Here is a 20,251-nt window from a genome sequence, read left to right as displayed (position 1 = left end):
GAGAAACAAAAGATCTTCCATGGCAGCTGTTTTCCTCAGTCCTGACAGAAAGGGAAAGGGACCCAGATGGGGGCATCGTTGAGGATTGTAGCTCTGGGCAGCTGCTCTCCTGAATCCCAGCACAGCTGCCTAGGACCTTCATTCATTCTCTCAGGACCAGAAAATACAAAGCCAGCTCTCTCCCTTGGGAACACCAAAAATCTCCACTTGCATGAAAAATACAGTAAAGCCTTTCATTCTTTACATTGGCCTCACTGGTTTAAAAAAAAAAAAAAGATACAAGAGTGGTGGTGGTGGTGAGTCCAGTTCAAATCACAGCATTTGCTTCCTGTATAACTCAGTGTTGCCCCAGGCCAGGTACTCTGGAATAGTGACTTGTTTGTGACAAACAGAAGTTGTTGGAGGAGTTTTAGGGGGATTTTTGAGCGGATAGAGAAAGGAGGATTTGGGGTGAGGAGGGGAAACGTTCCCTTGTTAAACCTGCAGAAAGTCTTTCTTTTGTCCCAGGTTTCCCAAACGTTGCTGTTCTCTTCAGGCAATTTTATCTAATTAACATCTATTTTTCACATCTTTACACAGTAATCACTGTTCAATTACTGGAACCCAGCTGCTGATGCTAAAAAGTACTGAAAAATCAAATTCCTACAATAAATCCTTAAATGCCCTCATCATCACCTAAATGAAGACAAAGCAATTTGATTCTTCAACTGCCCCCTCTTTTACCCATGTACCTTCATTCCCTCTTTATGAATCCTTTTGTGACTTTGGTTCTGTCCCAAACCCATTACTGAAGGCCACAAGGCAAGAGTCCAAAAAAAAAAAAAAGGGAATAAAAAAATATGAACAGGGGTGCATAGGTGGCTCAGTTGGTTAAGGGAATGACTCTTGATTTCAGGTCATGGTCTCACAGTTTGTGAGTTCAAGCCCTGCGTGGGTCTCTGTGCTGACAGTGTTGAGCCTTCTTGGGATTCTCTCTGCCTCTCCCCGACACTCTCTCTCAAAAATAAATAAACTTAAAAAGAAAGACAAACCTGAACACGAACACAGAAGTTTCCATGTAAGGATAGTAAGGGATTTAAATATTTACATATTCTTTGCTTTTAAGGAATCAAACTAATTTTGAAGAGCATTTTATCTAAAGTTAATATTCATGTGTATATTCGCTCCAGAGAATTTTACCCTCCAGAGGAAAAATGTTGTCATCCGTTTGCATGTTCTTTAAGTGTTAGCTTTATAAGAGATGTGGTCATTGAAATCTTTCCCCAAAGGCATTACAAACTTGACTTATTAGATTGGTTAATAATTTTTATTTTATTAAAATTTGTTTAATGTTTATTTTTTAAGAGAGAGAAAGAGAGGATGGAAGAGGGGCAGAGAAAGAGTGAGAAACAGAATGCGAAGCAAACTCCAGGCTCTGAGCTGTCTGCACAGAGCCTGATGCTTGGGCCCAAACCTACAAACTGTGAGATCATGACTTGAGCCAAAGTGAGACATTTAACTAAGCCACTCAGGTGCCCCCCAAATTTGGCCTTTTAAAAATTAATCACTGGGGCACTTGGGTGGCTCAGTTGGTCAAGCGTTTGACTTTGGCTCAGGTCATGATCTTGGGGTTTGTGAGTTTGAGTCCTGCGCTGGGCTCTGGCAGCTCAGAGCCTGGAGTCTGCTTCAGATAGTGTCACCCTTTCTCTCTGCCCCTCTTCCACTCACTCTCTCTCTCACTCTAAAAGATAAGTATTTTTAAAAAGGCCAAATAGAATTTTTCATATACATTATGTATATTTTACAACATGTTGGCTACCTTAAATCTTTGAGTAAGAGGAGAAGGAGGGGGAGGTAGAAGGGGAGAAGGAATAAAGTAGAACAAGAAAAAAAAGGAAAATGGAAAGAGGGATTAGAAAAGAAAGATAGTGACTTTTTATGTTATTGATGTGAAAAAATGCAGTTATGCAGTGTAGTTATAAAACTTACAGTGAGACTTTGCTATTTTAAGTTAAAAACAAAGGGAGAACCAAGATTTGCTGAGGGCTTCCTACATGCCAACCATGTTGTGTGCTTCAACTCATTTAAAAACCTCAACAAATAGTTGAAAAATATGTATTATCTTTGACCTTAGGAAACAGGCTCCCTGGGTTTAAGTGCCATGATTAACAGAATTAATCAGCAGTTATAAGATCAGGCATTGGAACCTTTCTGTGCTGTTTCCATGATGTGTTTCTGTTTCCATGGCATGCCTTTATGTCTATGATTTCTTGATCATTGGTTGTGAATTCCAAGTCTTTGAGCATGAACTCAGCCCCTAATTATGAAATGGCTGATATGAAAATAGCACAGCCCATTATCCAGAATTTCTCACATTGGACTTCAAAACAACAATGGAGAGACAAAGGCAACATATTTCCTCAAGGGATAACAGAATTCATAAGCATCTCTCTTCTCACAGCAAAAACAACACAAAAATCAGTGATGTTTAGTTGGGGTTAAAATACAAACTCCTTACTATTATAGTCTTTTGGCTGTAAAGATAGCATAGCCCTCAAAAGACAGGAGAATTTTCTTGATTCTAACCCCATACCTCTTACTTGATCTTAGGTTTTTCCTAAAACTATATTAATCAAGATGAAACAAATATATTTTTCTTAAGATTTACATTGAAAGTACTCAGTTTTGAGATCAGCCTCCAGTATAAAAAATGTTACAGCAGAACCCCAGAATCCAAGGGAAACACCGACATATGGCTATGAGGAAGGAAATCTATATGCTTCCAGGATAGTGGCCATGTATCCTTCTTTGCCTTGGGCAGTGTTTTCACCTCTTACCCAGCATTATTATGAATACTGCCTCCACCCCTTTACAGAAGTGTCCCAGTTTGGGTGGTGTACTCTGTGGCCATTCTATCTATGGAAAACCTAGATCACCAGAGCAAACACAAATGTGTTTCCCACCTTGGGTTTTGCCATGCTGAGAACATGCAATATTAATACACCCTTATGAGACCTTAGTAAAGCTAAAACCAGTAAGTTATATAATGAATGTTACTTATTTAATCTATAAAATATGTTGATAAGTAACAGTTCTTTGTCCCTCTGCTATGGTGGATTCTGTGTCTTTGCAAAGATAGATGGAGGAGGTTAAGCTAGACTATGTAGTCAGTGACAGACTTGAGTTTGAATCCTAGCCCTACCACTTACTGCATGAATGGCCTTGATCTAGTTGCTCAGACTTCCCTAAGCCCCAATTGCATATTCCATTAAGGACAGAGAAATAATGGGAGGACACCTGTTGGGATGAGCACTGGGTGTTGTATGGAAACCAATTTGACAATAAATTTCATAAAAAAAAAAAATAGAAAAGAAATAATACCACCTGTCACCCAGAGTTGTTGTTGTTTAATTTACATCCAAATTAGTTAGCATAAGTTGAAGTTTTTTTAATTATTTTTTTAATGTTTGTTTATTTTTGAGAGAGCAAGAGACAGAGTGTGAGTGGGGGAGGGGCAGAGAGAGAGGGAGACACAGAATCTGAAGCAGGCTCTAGGCTCTGAGTCGTCAACACAGAGCCCAATGTGGGGCTTGAACCCTCGAACCACTAGATCATGACCTGAGCAGAAGTCAGATGCTTAACTGACTGAGCCACCCAGGCATCCCCAGAGTTGTTTTTAACAAAGTAACTGGGCTTTAGCGCCAGAAAGACCTCAGCTGAAATCCCACTTCTACCCCTTCTTTGCTGTATAACCTTGTACAAGAAAATTGACCTAGAACTCAGTTTCGACATCTCTATAAGATGGTAAGGAGAACAGTTGCTCTCTCAGTGGAGGTTGTCTTGAGGACTGAAGAATATAGTGCATATTCAAGTAAGCATGTCATAAATTTATTATCATTATTTTGAAATGTAAAATGGGACAGTCCTTAATAAGGCCTATAAATAAATTGTACCAGAAATTTAGTTAGTATTGACTTTTTTTTTTCTGGCCACACATTATTAGGTACTAATAGGCCTAGTTTAAATCAGTTTTCTTATCAAAATACCAAATTAAGGTTTCACTTGCTTTCAAATACTCAAGTTTTCACACAAACATAACACTAATTATACCCTTGAAGTGGCTGAACTAAAACCTCAAATGACATTGTTTTCCATAAAACAAAGTTGGAATTGCTACAATCCATTACCTTATGCAAGCTATTTTAAATGCTGAGCTCTTTCATACTTTGTTTTTGACTGTAATTTTTAGTCATGAAAATTTGGGTTTGCTGAGTCATTTATTAGTTTTCTTTCAAGACAATTTATCCAGATGAGGTTAATTAGCAGGTAATATGATTCCCTAGGACTCTAGGAAATGTTTACCAAAATACAAATCAACTGGCAAATACATACAAGCTTCCCTAATACATGTGACTATACACACACACACTTTATACAGTGTATACACACACATACTTTATACAGTATTACCATGTATAGTGTGTTTGTATGTAGTGTGCGACTATAATCTCCAAAGAGATAAATAGGTATCAACTCACATGCACACATGTGTATATGTATACATATAAAGTTCTCATCCCTTTGTATATATTTGCAACTGAAAGAAATAAACCAAGAAATCAATTAAGATGTGATTTCTCAGTTCCCTCATAGGAAGTAACTCAAATGAAAGAAGAATATTCACTAATACTCTATCTGTACCAATTGGTGCCAAGCAGTAAGATGGAAAGCCATGCCCAGCACTGCACTGGGAGAGAGAGTGGGAGCATGGAAGGTAGAGAGTGTCCACAGAGGGCTGAGTGAGAGTTCCCATTCCAGCATCTGTCCCATGTTTGACTCCTACCGCTCTTACAGAATCCCAACACATGAAATGTCAGGAGCAAAAAGCCTGTTCCATAAGTCTTTAATGTATTTCCCCCAAAGTGTGCGATGCATTCCAATGCAATACTCTGAATTTAGATTGTACAAAACGTTTAGTAACCATGAATTAATAAGCATAAAGTTAGTGCCTTTTAACTTTACCATGCTCCTACTACAGTGAGGAGACTCAGTTTGAACACCTCTCTGAAGGAGAACAGGTCTCTGGTTCAGAACTTTGGAAAATAAGAAATTTTAGCTAGAAAATAGCCTTTTGCTTCCATTGTATGTTTTTTTAATTCTTTTCCCTTTATTAATTTCCATTCTGATTCTCTATTTCAATTATACAGTAAGGGTGCCTGAGTGGCTCAGATGGTTAAACGTCTGACTCTTGGTTTCAGCTCAGGTCATGATCTCATAGTTCGTGGGTTTGAGCCCCACAGCAGGCTCTGTGCTGGCATCAGGAAACCTGCTTGGGATTCTCTGTCTGCCCCTTCCTTGCTCGCTCGCACATTCTCTCTCTCTCTCTCAAAATTTTTAAAGAAAATTTTGTGTTGTTTATCCTATTTACTGTATAGAGTCAACAAAAGTTAAGACAATGATAACAAGAATGACATTTGGAAACTGCTACTGTTATTATCACCTATCAGCAGAGGCTTACCACCTGCTTTGCTCAAGGTACTGCGCTGAGCAAAAGAGCACTGTCCTCCACCTTTCTTCCTTCATGAGACAAATAGGCAATAAAAAGCACATGTATACATGGAAAGATCTACTCTACAGGTCAGGCTGAGGCTTGTGGATGGTTCCCTTTCCAGCATCCATGACTTTGAGTCCTTCCTTTCTCACTTACTCTCCACCTGCAGTTTGAGCGTACCATGGTTAAGAAGTGCTATTCCAAGAAGGCAAATAGGTGCAACTTCAAGAACCTAGATTCTACTAGAGCAGATGAGACATGAGCATACCTAATACATGCAGGGGAATATTAAGATACTGACAAGCACTATGATAGTCACAGTGAAAACAGAAACGGTCACCAAAATGGAACTTAAATTCTTCCCTAACTTTGGAAGGCGACCCTTTAAGTAACTAATAAAAAACATAGCAGGTCATGTCAATATATCAGTTATCCACTAGCACAGAGGTTTGCTGTGATTGAATTTCAAAAGGTTTTCATCATGTTTTTATGTTGTTTTTTTTTTTCAAAATTAGTGTAATATAATGGACATTGAAAACATTTGTTGAACAAGAAACAAATAGAATTGATAGATTGTGCTATGAGCAGTGGATATTCTGACACTTAACACTTTGGTGTACTTCTTTACAATCTTTCAATACCTAAGGGTATTTTTCCCTTCACTATATTCACAATAGAGATACAAATTCATATCCCACTTTGTTCAATTTACATTTTTTATGTAAAAATCTTTCAAGTTGTTAAGTATCTCCTATAACAATAGTTTTAATGCCTGCATAATAGTCAACGTGAGAAGATGAATCACAGATAATGAAATTACTTCTCCATGACTGGTCATGGTTTTATGCAATATTTGAATTTATTAAATAATGTAGTAACATGTGTCTTTGATGTTTAAAGTTATAATTTGATTCCAATTTGGGAGAATGATATTAATATCATTAATTTGTTTACTGGACAGAATTTCCTTACTAGACTACCAAATGTTTGAAAACAAGAATCCCATTTACTCATCTCTATGTCCCCAGCTCTGCCTTGCATGTAGAAGGTACCTAGTATATGTATATGGAGTTGAATTAAATATACTTTTTTCTTTGATAGTTTCCCCGCTCTTTTGCGGAGGGAATTTAAGAAATCACTTGGCAGTCATCAGTTGCTAAATGAAGGGAACCTCTACAACTATCTACTTAGACATTAAAATCTGTTATGAATGTCTTGGGATATAAAAATTACATACTCTTACATAGCCTGTTTACTGTATAGCTTTTTTGTTAAAAAACACAAAGCTGCATTTCACCTTCATTTTCTCATCTAGAAAGTAGCTGGAAAAATGTTAGAAATCCTGTCACCTAGGAATCTAATAATGACTTAGTATGAATTAAGAATAGAAAAATGGGAATTTTAGATGTGATTCTGTATCTGACAAAGATGGGTACATCACTAAATGCCACAATTGAACCTTAGTGTAGCAAGATATGATTGTTTTTCTAATGTGTAAAAAAGTCAGCTGAATGCAAAATTACATCAATGATATTTTAGATAGATGATAAGGTGATTTTCCAGATGTCTAAATCTTTTCTGGAATAATTTGTAAATAAGCTAATAATAGAAGCTTTAATATATCCTTGCATACTAGATTGATAATTAAGATCAATTAATATTTTTTTGGGAAGAGAATGGCTAGCTGCTTACCAAACCGATTTGCCAGCCTCCCATGCAGTCAGATGTGCCCATGAGACTGAGTTCTGGCTAAAGAAATGTGAGCAGTAATTACAAGTGCTATTGTCAGGTCTGGCTCTCTTACCCATAATCCTCCTTCTTTCTCCATATGGAATGGAAAGGACTTCAAAGATCTCAATGAGTGTGGAGACACAAAATACACAGGCACAAGTCCCTCGGTGTTTTAATGGAGCAGAACTAATAAACTACTGGTTTAAGCCCCTGGGATTTCAGGATTTATCTGTTACAAAAGCCTGCAGAAATTTATATTTGTTCATTTCCAGAATGTTCCAGATGGGATTTAAGACAGCTATCTTGTCTGAACAGCTTTAAATAAGAAAGGAGCTAAAATGTCTAGGTGCTTTCAGCACCAACTAATTAAAACTAGGTAATCTCCAGCAAGATTCCCCTTCATTCATGAAGACTCATACTTCAAAAAGAGTCCAGTTTTTCACAAGACAATAGATAAAAATCAAGAATTTAAAAGGGGAACTACTTAACAGAATTCTACTCCATTTGATTTTATTTTCCCAAGTAAAATTTAATAATCTTATGAAATAGAAATACTGGTCCTCTGTGGTCACTTCATAGAAAAGTGGACATTTCTTCATAGAAATGTGGACATTTCATAGAGTGGCCTGAGTGGATCTTGAGGACTGAGCAGTTAGTACAGAAAGGCAGGCAACATTTTATTTTTTTAACTCTACCTTCAGAGGGATTTAAATGACTAACCAGCAGGAATTTTTACCCTAGATTGCGGTTTCCTGAATTTTCTCATTTATGATATGAGATACCTAACCAAATCTTAACATCTACCTCAAAAGGTTAACCCAGTGCTTCCAGAAAACTTTCCCTGCAGGATGGATAGACTTTTAGTACTCCCTTCAAGTAAGAAATTTTATATGTCTAAGAGCCATCATCTGTAATATTTCCCTTTCTCCAGATAAATAACAATAATTCTCAAGTAAATTCTCCAAATAAAGAACAGTAATAGCCAACATGTATGGAACTCTGACATCATATGCATATGACATTCTATTCTCACAATAACGGTAGGGTAGTTACTATAATTCCCATTTTAAGGTAAGAAAACTGAGAATAAGAGATAGTTCAGACTTAAACACTTTATTTTGTGTATCTATCCTCTTAGCCATTACCTTATAATGCCATACAGATTTGAAGCACTGCATATCACATTTGTGAGGCCCTCAGCATCTTAGCCAACTACCCTTTAATAATATTAATTTCAAAGAGAGATCTCAAAGCTAGACAAAAAGCACTTTCATCTTTAAAAGGTTTAAGTAGAATGTGCATATTCTGTATGTCCAAGTATTTCTATGTAGGCCAAAAAAAACTCAGAACTGTGGGAGAAGAGCAAATAATTTGCATTTCAAAGAGATGAAAATAATCACAAGAACAGAGGGCTCTCCAATTTGAGGAAAGATTAAACGGAAACTATTAATTAATGACTTAAAACAAGCTCTGCTAATTGTTTACTAGTCACTTGAATACAAAATGAACTTGTGTTTTGAAATAGATACAGTCCAGTGGAAAGTGGAATCAGAACCATGAAAAAAGACACCAAAGCATAGCCCGGAGGGAAAAATGAGGAAATTTTAAAAGGAAGCATTACTTTCTTAGTTGCTTAAATAGTTGCTATCTGAGATGAGTTGTATTTAGTCATACTATATGAGAAAGGATTAAAGGAGCACAGGATAAAAGTTAAGAGCTCTGCTATGAAGCTGAACAATTTTCATAGAAATGGTGGTGCCATTACTGATTAAGGCTATATGACCTTTGGCAAATGACTCAACCAACAAGCAGGGTAGAGACATAAGTGCTTCCAGAAGATGTGTGGAATCCTTCCTAGTCTTCCACTGTAGTTAAGGGCACATCATGACTTCTGACTTCTTCCTGAGAAATCTAGAGAATACATATTAGGCTAGACAGCCTCTTGTGGCAGAGTGGACGAAGTTGCCGCTGTATTGGGATTATCCTGCACTGACAGAGTTTTTCTGGGCAACTGAGTTTTCCCCATGCAAAATGAGAGCAATAAGCATGAGAGCACCAATACATGTCTCAGGTCCTTTCAAGAATGCCACTGGGACGTTAATGGGGCCTCAGCAAAAATTAGCTGGTGATTATTCCTAGGGACAGTGGCAGGAGTACTCCACAAGCCAGAATAGAGATTCACTCTTCCAGATCAAGGGAAATATAGCTGAGATAGCCTGTGATCATGTGAGTCCCAAAGAGCCCCGGAATTTGCCCCATAAGAGGAAACAGTTTTCAAATATCCCAGTCTCAGAGGACACTAAGTTATTTATAAAAGCTCCAGGTAAATAAGAAGTTTCCTGATCTCTCTTGAATCAATTACAAAGGGACAATAGAAAAAAAAAAATCTTAATATGCTGTCTGACTACATCTGTGAGTCCTGCTTGTTCAATTTACTAGTTGTATGACCATTTTATATTAATTTCATTGCATTAAATCATATTAACAGCTATTTTTCATACAGATAGATATTTGCAATTATCATTTGGTTTCAAGCCTACATAGATAATGTGAGTTATCTAACCAACTACAGATCAAAATGCTATCTTCAGGTATTTACACAATTGGCAATCTGCATGTAATTAAGTGAGGTATCTGCAGTAGTGGGTAACTATACACCTACCTACATGAGCCACTGAGTGATTTAATCATTACATTTGTGACTTGTGTTTAAAAAATATTATTTTGTAATATAAAAAACCATGGATGCTCTCCAAATCTGGCTTTCATGTTGGCTGTTTTCACTTTCTCCTTGAATGCTTTTCAGGTTGAGCCTCGATATTGAAAGTTTCTATTTCCACCCTACAAAAATTGAGTCAAGAGAAAAAGGTAAAAATACGATGCTTTGGAGGGTAATTGGAGATCAGGTAGAAGGATAAATTTTATTCTGTAGAAAGTTCAAATCCAGTGTACACAGGGGGTCCTTCAAAGAACATAGGTAACCCTCGTGAATTTCAAGACTTACACTAAAATTGATTTCTTAGTTTTCGAATGTCTTAAACAACTTTCACAGCTCTTCAGGATCTGATTTTAGCACAGACCTGAATTTCTGAATTTACAGTTCTAGACACCTTGACACTATCCCCGCAGGTGTATTTTGGACACCTTTTTCATTAAATCCTTTCTTTTTCTTCCCCACCTCCCTCAGCACCCACCTCTCTCTATTGCAAAATAGCTTTATTGGGGAAAAAAATCCTACCATTAGCTAGTGTGAACATTTAAAGAGATTTCTCTGCTCTCCATTTATTGTTTTTGTCCCCTTGTTCATCTGCCAGAAAACTAAATTAATCATAGGATTCCCAGCATAAACAATTTATCAATACCTTATCATCTATTAATCCAGCTGTTTCTTTTCTAAACTTACTTTTTAAACAACATCCAGCAACTATCACTTCTTTCCTTTACTGCTTGTTTTCTTAAATGTAGGCTGCTTAAAGCTTTCCATTTTTCCTTCTCACTCTATCATCCGTTTGAGGACCTTTTTCTCTAATATTCTCGCAGTCTGTACTCAGAGGAAATGCATGATTTGGCATTTTTTTTTATTTGGCATGATTTCTCAACAAACCAAACCATTATCCCATAAAAAAATGATAATGACCACTGTTATCTATGTGCTAGGCACCTTATTACACTTATTCTCCTTTATTATCACAAATTCACAGAGAAGTTGAGAATCAGAGACATCATCTTCCTACTTATGTTCAACAGCTAACAAAGGTCAAACTCAGAGTGTGATCTAGGTATTTCTGGACCCACATTTTTGCTATTTCTGTTCCTTCTTTAAGTCTACTTCCTGATGTTTTAGTTTGTGTTTCTTACATTAATAGCACAAGCTCTAAAATAAATACCCAGCACACAAAAAGTCTAAGTATGAAAATATCCAACTTTATCTACTAGGTTTAGAAAGGTATAATCAGTGTACCTGAGAGTCCCTTTGATCAGAATTAATAGAAAGGCCCTAGTCAGCTCCCTACAGATTTTAGTTCCTGCTTTATTCTTAATGAAATGAAGTTCATCTTGTCAAACCTTGGTCACAGTCAGACATGACAAGAAAGCTTTGATTGTAAGGCTTCTGCTGACAGTGAAAGCTAAGTGGAGTCAGCAGTTGGCCCTTCTGGACTAAAAGTGAACAATATTTGTGATGAGAATAATAAAACACAGCCTTCCTACACAGTTTCCAAACTACATCAAAGAATGATGAGGAGATAAGGCCCCAAAGTACCTACTTCTGCCTCACTGAAAGACTATGGTAGATCAGGAAAGGTACTCCACATCTGATGGGAGCTAGTCTGCTGCCTGCTTGCTAAGTACTTACCCACCCTTCTACTGAAACCAAAATAACCAATTTTTAAGGAAAAAATTCCAGATACTATCCATCTTATTCAAGCTCCTTTCTGATTAAATTGCAGCTATGACTGAAATTAGATACTGTCATTCCGTATGTTAGACACACTCAGCCAGATTAAGGGACGCAAACAATAAAATAAACTTTCCCTACAGCATTACTGGAACAAATCTGAAATAGAATGCCAGTTTTCTCCTTATCTAACTGATGATATGCAGATTGGACAAACTCTGCCAAAGAAGATTAAACTCTCTAGTAGAATTTATTAAAAAAAAAAAGAAAGAAAGAAAAGAAAACCTCACTTTTAACCTTCAATTCAAAATAAACTGAGAAATACAGAGTGTGTAATCAAACTTTTATCTAGAACATAAAGAGTCCTGCAGTTGTAATAGAAAATACACTTTCCCTTTTCTACCAAAGAAATACTTTAAAAGCATTTGAAAAACATTATTTTCAAGGAGTAAAACAGTACACTGCCCAGAGAACCCACACATCTTGGCCCACTGATGGACAATTTGAGGAAACCAGGAATTCCTCATCCAGTAACTCTCCTTAAGCTTGCCATCTCAATGGATGACACTAAGTCCTATCCAGTTGACAAAAGGCTAGAAATCATCTTGGCATCTTCTTCTATATCTCTCATAGCCCATCCATAACTAAATCATTTCTAAACACATATTGAGTCTGTCCATTTACCCAAACCTATTCCTATGGCCCTAATCGAGACCACTTTTATTCTGGCTTGAATGAATTTAACAGCTTCCAGAGTTTCAACTTTTTCCCTCCTGCCTATCTATTTTTCATGCTGCAGTCAGATTAATCGTCCCCAAATATAAATCTGATCATATCACTCTTTTGCATAAAACACTTTAATGGCTTTCTGTTGCCCTCAGGATAAAGTGCACACAGCTTATCACAGTTTACAAGCCCATTCTAAATCATTCCTCTAATTACCTCTTCAGCCTCTTTTCTATTTCTCTCCTGTATTTGCTCCATCTATTGTGGATTACTTTAATTCTCCAATCACAGAGTGTTTCCACTGTGTCCATGCCATTGTACTGTTTTCTGTGCCTAGAAATCACTGTATCTCTCTCCATGAAGGATGATGTTGGAGGGGAGGGGATGGAAATGGAAATACACTGTTGCAAGGTTACCATGTATTTTGCCTAAAGCAATTTGATAACAACTCTAAATAGATTGTGATAAATTAAAGATGTGTACTGTAATCCCTAGAGCATTAAATAAAAATAATGTACATAAATATAGAGAAAGTCAAAAGAATTGAAATGTTATACTAAAAATAGATTAAGATGAGAAAGGAACAAAAAATTCAAATAGTGACCAATAGACAACAAATAGCAAAATGGCACCCGAGAATGCAATCAGAATGTAAGTGGAGAAAGCAATCTAACAGAAGGCAGAGATTGCAGAGATCATGAAATTGATTCAAAAGTGAGAACTAGCCACATGCTGGCTCTAAAAGAAACTACAAAGACACAAATAAGTTTAGAGTTGAAGGATGGAAAAAGATATACCATAAAAACATTAAGCTCAAGAAAGCTAGAGTGGCTATATTAATCATTCAAAATGAGTTGAAGACAATGAGTATTATCAGAGACCAAGATGGACTCTTTCTAATCATAAAAGATCTGTAAAACAATCTCAGTAAATTTCAAAAGATTGGAAGGTGCAGAGTAGTTCTCTGACCACAACAGAATTACATAAATAAAATAAAGATTCTAGAAAAGATCTACCTAAATACTTGGAATAAGCTAACTCAACCCTAAATCATCCATGGGTCAAAAAAGAAGAACAAAGTAAATTAGAAAAATATTTTCAATGAATAATTATACACACACACACACACACACACACACACACACTAAAACTTCTGAAATGCAGTTAAAGCAATGCATGGATTTATAGTTTTAAAAGCTTGTATTAGAAATGAGAAAGGTTCAAAATCAATGATCTAGGGTTCCACCCAATGAAGATAAGAAAATAAAAAGAGCAAAGTGAACCCAGATGAACCTGTACCAAACATCCATCTATGTATATTAAATTATTTCCTTATGATAGATCTTCAGAAAAAAAAAATTGTTCATCAGATCCACCCTCCACTTGAAGCATGGATATGTTTATTGGCATAGACTGTGGTGATGAATTCACGGATGTGTACTTATCTCCCAACTCATCAACTTGTATGTCTTAAATATACCCAGTTTTTTGTATGTCAATCTCACCTCAATAAAGTAGTTTTTAAAGATTAAAAGTTAGGGGGCACCTGGGTCACTCAGTCGGTTAAGCATCCGACTTTTGATTTCAGCTAAGATCATGATCTCATGGTTCCTGAGATGGAGCCCCTCATGGGGCTGCATGCTGATAACTCAAAGCCTGCTTGGGATTCTCTCTCTCCCTCTCTTCTGCCCCTCCCCCACTTGCAGGTGAGCATGTGAGCACAAACTGTCATGCTCTCTAAATAAATGGAAAAAAAAACTTTAAAAAAATCACAAGTTAGGAAAAAAAAATGGTTCAAAGGGATGAACATATGGAACTGAGATATATTTAAGTTTAATGTATCAAGTAACCTTCATCATTGTTCTCCCTGAACTTCTTGAAGGTTGTCTCAGCTTGTATTTCTTCTATCAGTTCCTTCTACTCTTGTTAATTCTGGATAAAAGGAATTACTAAACTTTGTTAATATGAAAGGTAAAAATGATATGCCCCTGTTGCTTAATTTACATTTCTTCTCTTATACCCGTGAGGTTGGTCACCTTTTCATATATTGATTAGCTGTTTTAAGTTTGTATTACATTCATTGCCTCATTTTCCATTGACATTTACCTCTTTTCCTTGAAGATTAATAAGAGCTGTTTATTTAATACTATCTTTAATCCCTTATCTATTATGACTCTATTCTCCAATTTGACAATTGCCTTTGGGTGTTGAATAGATATGCTGTTTATTCGTTTGTTATGCTATTGTTTTTTAAATACATACAATCAAATAGATCATTTTCTTTCACAGTTTCTAGCTTTATTCCTAGAAAATGCCTTTCAGGGCGCCTGGGTGGCGCAGTCGGTTAAGCGTCCGACTTCAGCCAGGTCACGATCTCGCGGTCCGTGAGTTCGAGCCCCACGTCGGGCTCTGGGCTGATGGCTTGGAGCCTGGAGCCTGTTTCCGATTCTGTGTCTCCCTCTCTCTCTGCCCCTCCCCGTTCATGCTCTGTCTCTCTCTGTCCCAAAAATAAATAAAAAACGTTGAAAAAAAAATTTAAAAAAAAAAAAAAAAAAGAAAATGCCTTTCAGCTCTATTAAAAAATTATTGAATTTCCTCCTAACACATTATTTGTTCATGCATTTTAGTTCTCAATTCATCTAGAATTTATTTTATTGGAACAAGTCGTGTAACTTTTCCCACTAAATAGCCAAACATTTATATTTTTCTCACTAAATTAACATGCCACCTTTTACCTATACTAACTTTTCAGGTATACTTATATATAATTCCTTATTTTCTGTTTCATTGACTCCATTTTTGTGTATCATGCTGTTTTATTATTGTAGTTTTACAACTTATATTTAAATATCTTGTAGAGTAAGTCTATTGCCATTACTATTGTTTAATATTTTTTTTTAACATTTATTTATTTTTGAGACAGAGAGAGACAGAGCATGAACGGGGTGGGGGGGGGGGCGGGCAGAGAGAGAGGGAGACACAGAATTGGAAGCAGGCTCCAGGCTCTGAGCCATCAGCCCAGAGTCTGACGCGGGGCTCGAACTCATGGACCGTGAGATCATGACCTGAGCTGAAGTCGGACGCTTAACCGACTGAGCCACCCAGGCGCCCCTATTGTTTAATATTTCTAATTACTCACTTTATCTTCTTTGAAATGAACTTAAGAATATTCAAATCCAAAAATATTATCTCTGTGACATATGTATATATTGAGAACCAATGTCTTTATAATATTGAATCTATTAAAATACATAGTATATGTCTCTTTTTAGTAAGTTTTGTTTTCTCAAGACTGAATATTTGTCGCATTCTATGTATTTCTCATTAAAATTTATTCTGAGGTACTTAACTTTCTCAGAGGTGCCATGACTACTCATTTGCGACTATGTTTTCTAAATGTTTTTATTTTGTAACATGTTAATTTACTTATTCTCCTATTCTAATTATTTTTGGGTTATTTGCTTTGATTTTCAAGGTAGACATTAATTTACCAACAATGATAGTTTTACCGTTGTCTTTTCCAATAATAATAATTCCTGTGTTTCTATATAATTGATGTCGTTAGCACTTTCTCAATCTTTGCCTTGTTTCTACATTTGGGAGGCATTCCTCTAGTGATCCACCATTAAGTTTGATCCTAGTTATTTTTTCACAGATACATTTATGTGGATGTAGACATAGCTTTACATGTATAACATATATGTAAACACTGTGATTGGAGAATGTACTTTTAATTGCTCTTGTACAATCTAGGAGTGAATATTAAAATTGATCAATAACTTTTTATCTACAAATATTGGTTTTCACTACTGAGACTTATAACAGAAAAGGTGTTTGTGGATGAAGTGTATGCCTCAGGATCTCATGTCGAGAAGCAAAGCTCAACAACACATCTTTTGCTCTTCACATGAACAGCGAGTTCAGTGTCTGTTAACTATCTCCAGTTAAAGCATACTCATTTCCAACATCATCTGATGCCTATTTAATTGCAGTTGAACATGTTCACTGGGTTGGAATTTAATATGAAAGTTCATTTATTTTTTTTTTCTTAAAAGTACGACTCTTTACACTCTTGACTATGTAACCCCCAATTTTTTTTTGTTCTTTATTTGAGAGAGAGAGAGAATACATACTGGGGAGGGGCAGAAAGAGAGAAACCCAAGCATGCTCCATGCTGTCAGTTCAGAGCCCAAGGTCAGGCTCAAACTCACAATTGTGAGGTAAAGACCTGAATGGAAATCAAGAGTCAGATGCTTAAATAACTGAGCCACCCAGCTGTCCGTGTAACCCAAATTCTTAAAGAAAGCATTTTCATCATCATAGTAGCCATTATGGTGCCTTGTTTCTGCCTCTCCCCTATAATTAAAATACCAAGAATATGAAGATATGTTTAAGATCTTTCTGCTTACCTCAAAAAAGAAAACCCCTTCATAAATTAAGACGGACTGAATTCTGAAGGATGTATACCTTCTAACTGAAAGTTTTTAATAGAAAGTTTATATATGAAGCAAAGAAAGCCCCAACCTCTTATAGTGGATGTACCTTTGTTTGTACTTTGAACCTCAGAGCCTGACATTGAATGAAGCTTCTATTAGCTTCATTCTGAACAGAGGATGATATCCCAACATTAGAGACACAAACAAGGATTCAAACTGAATAGGTTTCCTCTTAACCATTGACCTCTGTTGTTGTTGTCTGAGTTCAAAATAGAGCCTTTTGTGAAATATATGCTGTTGGGCCTCACAGTCTCTGCCAGTGTCTCTCTTTCATTGTCAAATACTGACATTGTCATAAGTATAGGATGCTATTAATATTATCACCCTCATTTTACAGCCAAGAAAACCAAACTACAGGGAGCAAAACAACTTACCTCATGTAGCAATAAGGGCAGCTCTCAGCTTTCAACCCACATGGGTGTGATTCCATATCCAGGGTCCATTCCATTGTACTTGCTGGATCTACCTATCCATGTCCAAACTCAACTTCTCGTGCTCCTTTCTCCTGCAGGCCCGTGACCGAGGTGTAGACTAAGAAGTGGAGTCATGCTTCACACCGCCATATCATGTTGGCAGCCATTCCTGGGTCTGGCTGTGGTGTTACTCTTCATGGGATCCACCATCGGCTGCCCTGCTCGCTGTGAGTGCTCCGCCCAGAACAAATCTGTTAGCTGCCACAGAAGGCGGCTGATCGCCATCCCAGAGGGCATTCCCATCGAGACCAAAATCTTGGACCTTAGCAAGAACAGGCTGAAAAGTGTCAACCCTGAGGAATTCATATCATATCCTCTGCTGGAGGAGATAGACTTGAGTGACAATATCATCGCCAATGTGGAGCCAGGAGCATTTAACAATCTCTTTAACCTTCGTTCCCTCCGCCTAAAAGGCAATCGCCTGAAGCTGGTCCCTTTGGGAGTATTCACGGGGCTATCCAACCTCACCAAGCTGGACATTAGTGAGAATAAGATTGTCATTTTACTGGACTACATGTTCCAAGACCTTCATAACCTGAAGTTTCTAGAAGTGGGGGACAATGATTTGGTTTACATATCACACAGGGCCTTCAGTGGGCTGCTGAGCTTGGAGCAGCTCACCCTGGAGAAATGCAACCTAACAGCAGTACCAACAGAAGCCCTCTCCCACCTCCGCAGCCTCATCAGCCTGCATCTGAAGCATCTCAATATCAACAATATGCCCGTGTATGCCTTTAAAAGATTGTTCCACCTGAAACATCTAGAGATTGACTATTGGCCTTTACTGGATATGATGCCTGCCAATAGCCTCTATGGTCTTAACCTCACATCCCTCTCCATCACCAATACCAACCTGTCCACTGTTCCCTTCCTTGCCTTTAAACACCTGGTATATCTGACCCATCTTAACCTCTCCTACAATCCCATCAGCACTATCGAAGCAGGCATGTTTTCTGACCTGATCCGCCTTCAGGAGCTCCATATCGTGGGGGCCCAGCTCCGCACCATTGAGCCTCACTCCTTCCAAGGGCTCCGCTTCCTTCGTGTGCTCAACGTGTCTCAGAACCTACTGGAAACTTTGGAAGAGAATGTCTTCTCCTCCCCTAGGGCTTTGGAGGTCCTGAGCATCAATAACAACCCGCTGGCCTGTGACTGCCGTCTCCTCTGGATCCTGCAGCGGCATCCCACTCTGCAATTTGGCGGCCAGCAGCCCATGTGTGCTGGTCCAGACACCATCCGTGAGAGATCCTTCAAGGATTTCCACAGCACTGCCCTTTCTTTTTACTTTACCTGCAAAAAACCCAAAATCCGTGAAAAGAAGTTGCAGCATCTGCTAGTGGATGAAGGGCAGACGGTCCAGCTAGAATGCAATGCTGATGGAGACCCTCAGCCTGTGATTTCCTGGGTGACCCCTCGAAGGCGTTTTATCACCACCAAGTCCAATGGAAGAGCCACCGTGTTGGGCGACGGCACCTTGGAAATCCGTTTTGCCCAGGATCAAGACAGTGGGATGTATGTTTGCATCGCTAGCAACGCCGCTGGGAACGACACCTTCACAGCCTCTTTAACGGTGAAAGGATTCACTTCAGATCGCTTCCTTTATGCCAACAGGACCCCTATGTACATGACTGACTCCAATGACACCATTTCCAATGGCACCAATGTCAATACCTTTTCCCTGGACCTTAAAACAATACTGGTATCTACAGCCATGGGCTGTTTCACATTCCTGGGAGTGGTTTTATTTTGTTTTCTCCTCCTTTTTGTGTGGAGCCGAGGGAAAGGCAAGCACAAAAACAGCATTGACCTTGAGTATGTACCCCGAAAAAACAATGGTGCTGTTGTGGAAGGGGAGGTGGCTGGACCCAGGAGGTTCAACATGAAAATGATTTGAGGGTCTACCATTCACACTATTGTTTCTGTGTCATTGTGGGTAACCAGTGAGACAGCTGGCACAGTGAATTACCAGGTTAAAAGGCAGCCAAGTACAGCTGCCCCTGTGTCAAAGCAGGGTCCATGGAACCAGGAGGACTTCTTATGGAGACTCTCCACCTACAGGCAGGCAGACATGTGTCAGAGCCCTTCACAGTGGGATACTAATTGTTTGCATTGCAAATATTGGCATTCTGGGGATCTCAGTAATGAACTTGAACCTTTGGCTCATGCTCATGGACAATTACTCAACATTTTCTACCACTGCAAAAACAAAAGAAAAAAAAATAAAAAGGAACAACCTACAATGTAGGATTTACATATTAAAAAGACACATTTGTCTAAAACATACTCTACAGAAAAATTTGTATCTCTGATTATCATTTGCTAAAGCCTTGCATCATACCATATTGTTGATTCAGCACCACAAAGAAATCAATATATTCTTTACTCTTTTTTTTTGAAACATATATGCTGTATATGTTTTAAAGCAATATGAATGAGAGGTTGTGCTTTTAGTTACTCACCATTATAGATCCAAGTGTGATTTCACCTTCCTTTACATAGAGATGACCCTGAGACTAGATCCCTGGAGTTATGGGCAGAGATATGTGGAATGAGGAGTTTGTCTGATGTAGGATGCCAAGAAATAGGACCCAAGGAAAAACTGCTCAACTCTGTTAACTTCTGTTACTATAAATAAAGGCATGTGCCTAGTTTTGATACAGAATGGAATATTTTTTATACTTGTGATATCACACTGGACCAGTTTACTGTAACAAAGCCCTTGGTTTCTCCAGAAGGTTGTGTGCCACTAGTTGTACCTGTAAAATGCAAGGTAGGTGTTAATAATGAAGATGATCCATTTAAACACAACTTGATTTTACTTTCATCAGTTGAGACTAATGGGTTAATAGGAAATCGAAGCGCATATAGTCGTTGTATATACTCATACGGTGATAATTTA

At 37.8% G+C, this 20,251-nt stretch overlaps 1 protein-coding gene across 7 annotated transcripts in view; it reads left to right on the top strand.

Annotated features, from left to right (window-relative positions):
* LINGO2 (leucine rich repeat and Ig domain containing 2) overlaps nucleotides 1–20,014 on the top strand; it is a 1,147,525-nt gene extending 1,127,511 nt beyond the window's left edge. For all 7 annotated transcript variants that reach the window (XM_019424194.2, XM_019424191.2, XM_019424192.2 and 4 more), the window contains one exon: nucleotides 17,391–20,014. In XM_019424194.2, the coding sequence (XP_019279739.1) occupies nucleotides 17,426–19,246 (1,821 nt within the window). In that variant the 5' untranslated portion in view covers nucleotides 17,391–17,425 and the 3' untranslated portion in view covers nucleotides 19,247–20,014. The remainder of the gene's footprint in view (nucleotides 1–17,390) is intronic.
* The last annotated feature ends 237 nt before the right edge of the window (nucleotides 20,015–20,251 follow it).

Source organism: Panthera pardus, unplaced genomic scaffold, assembly GCF_024362965.1.
Source record: "Panthera pardus isolate Hobbes unplaced genomic scaffold, ASM2436296v1 HiC_scaffold_20, whole genome shotgun sequence".
Taxonomy (NCBI): Eukaryota; Metazoa; Chordata; class Mammalia; order Carnivora; family Felidae; genus Panthera; species Panthera pardus.
Note: the sequence above shows the minus strand (reverse complement) of the source record. Positions and strands in the feature narration are given on the sequence as shown.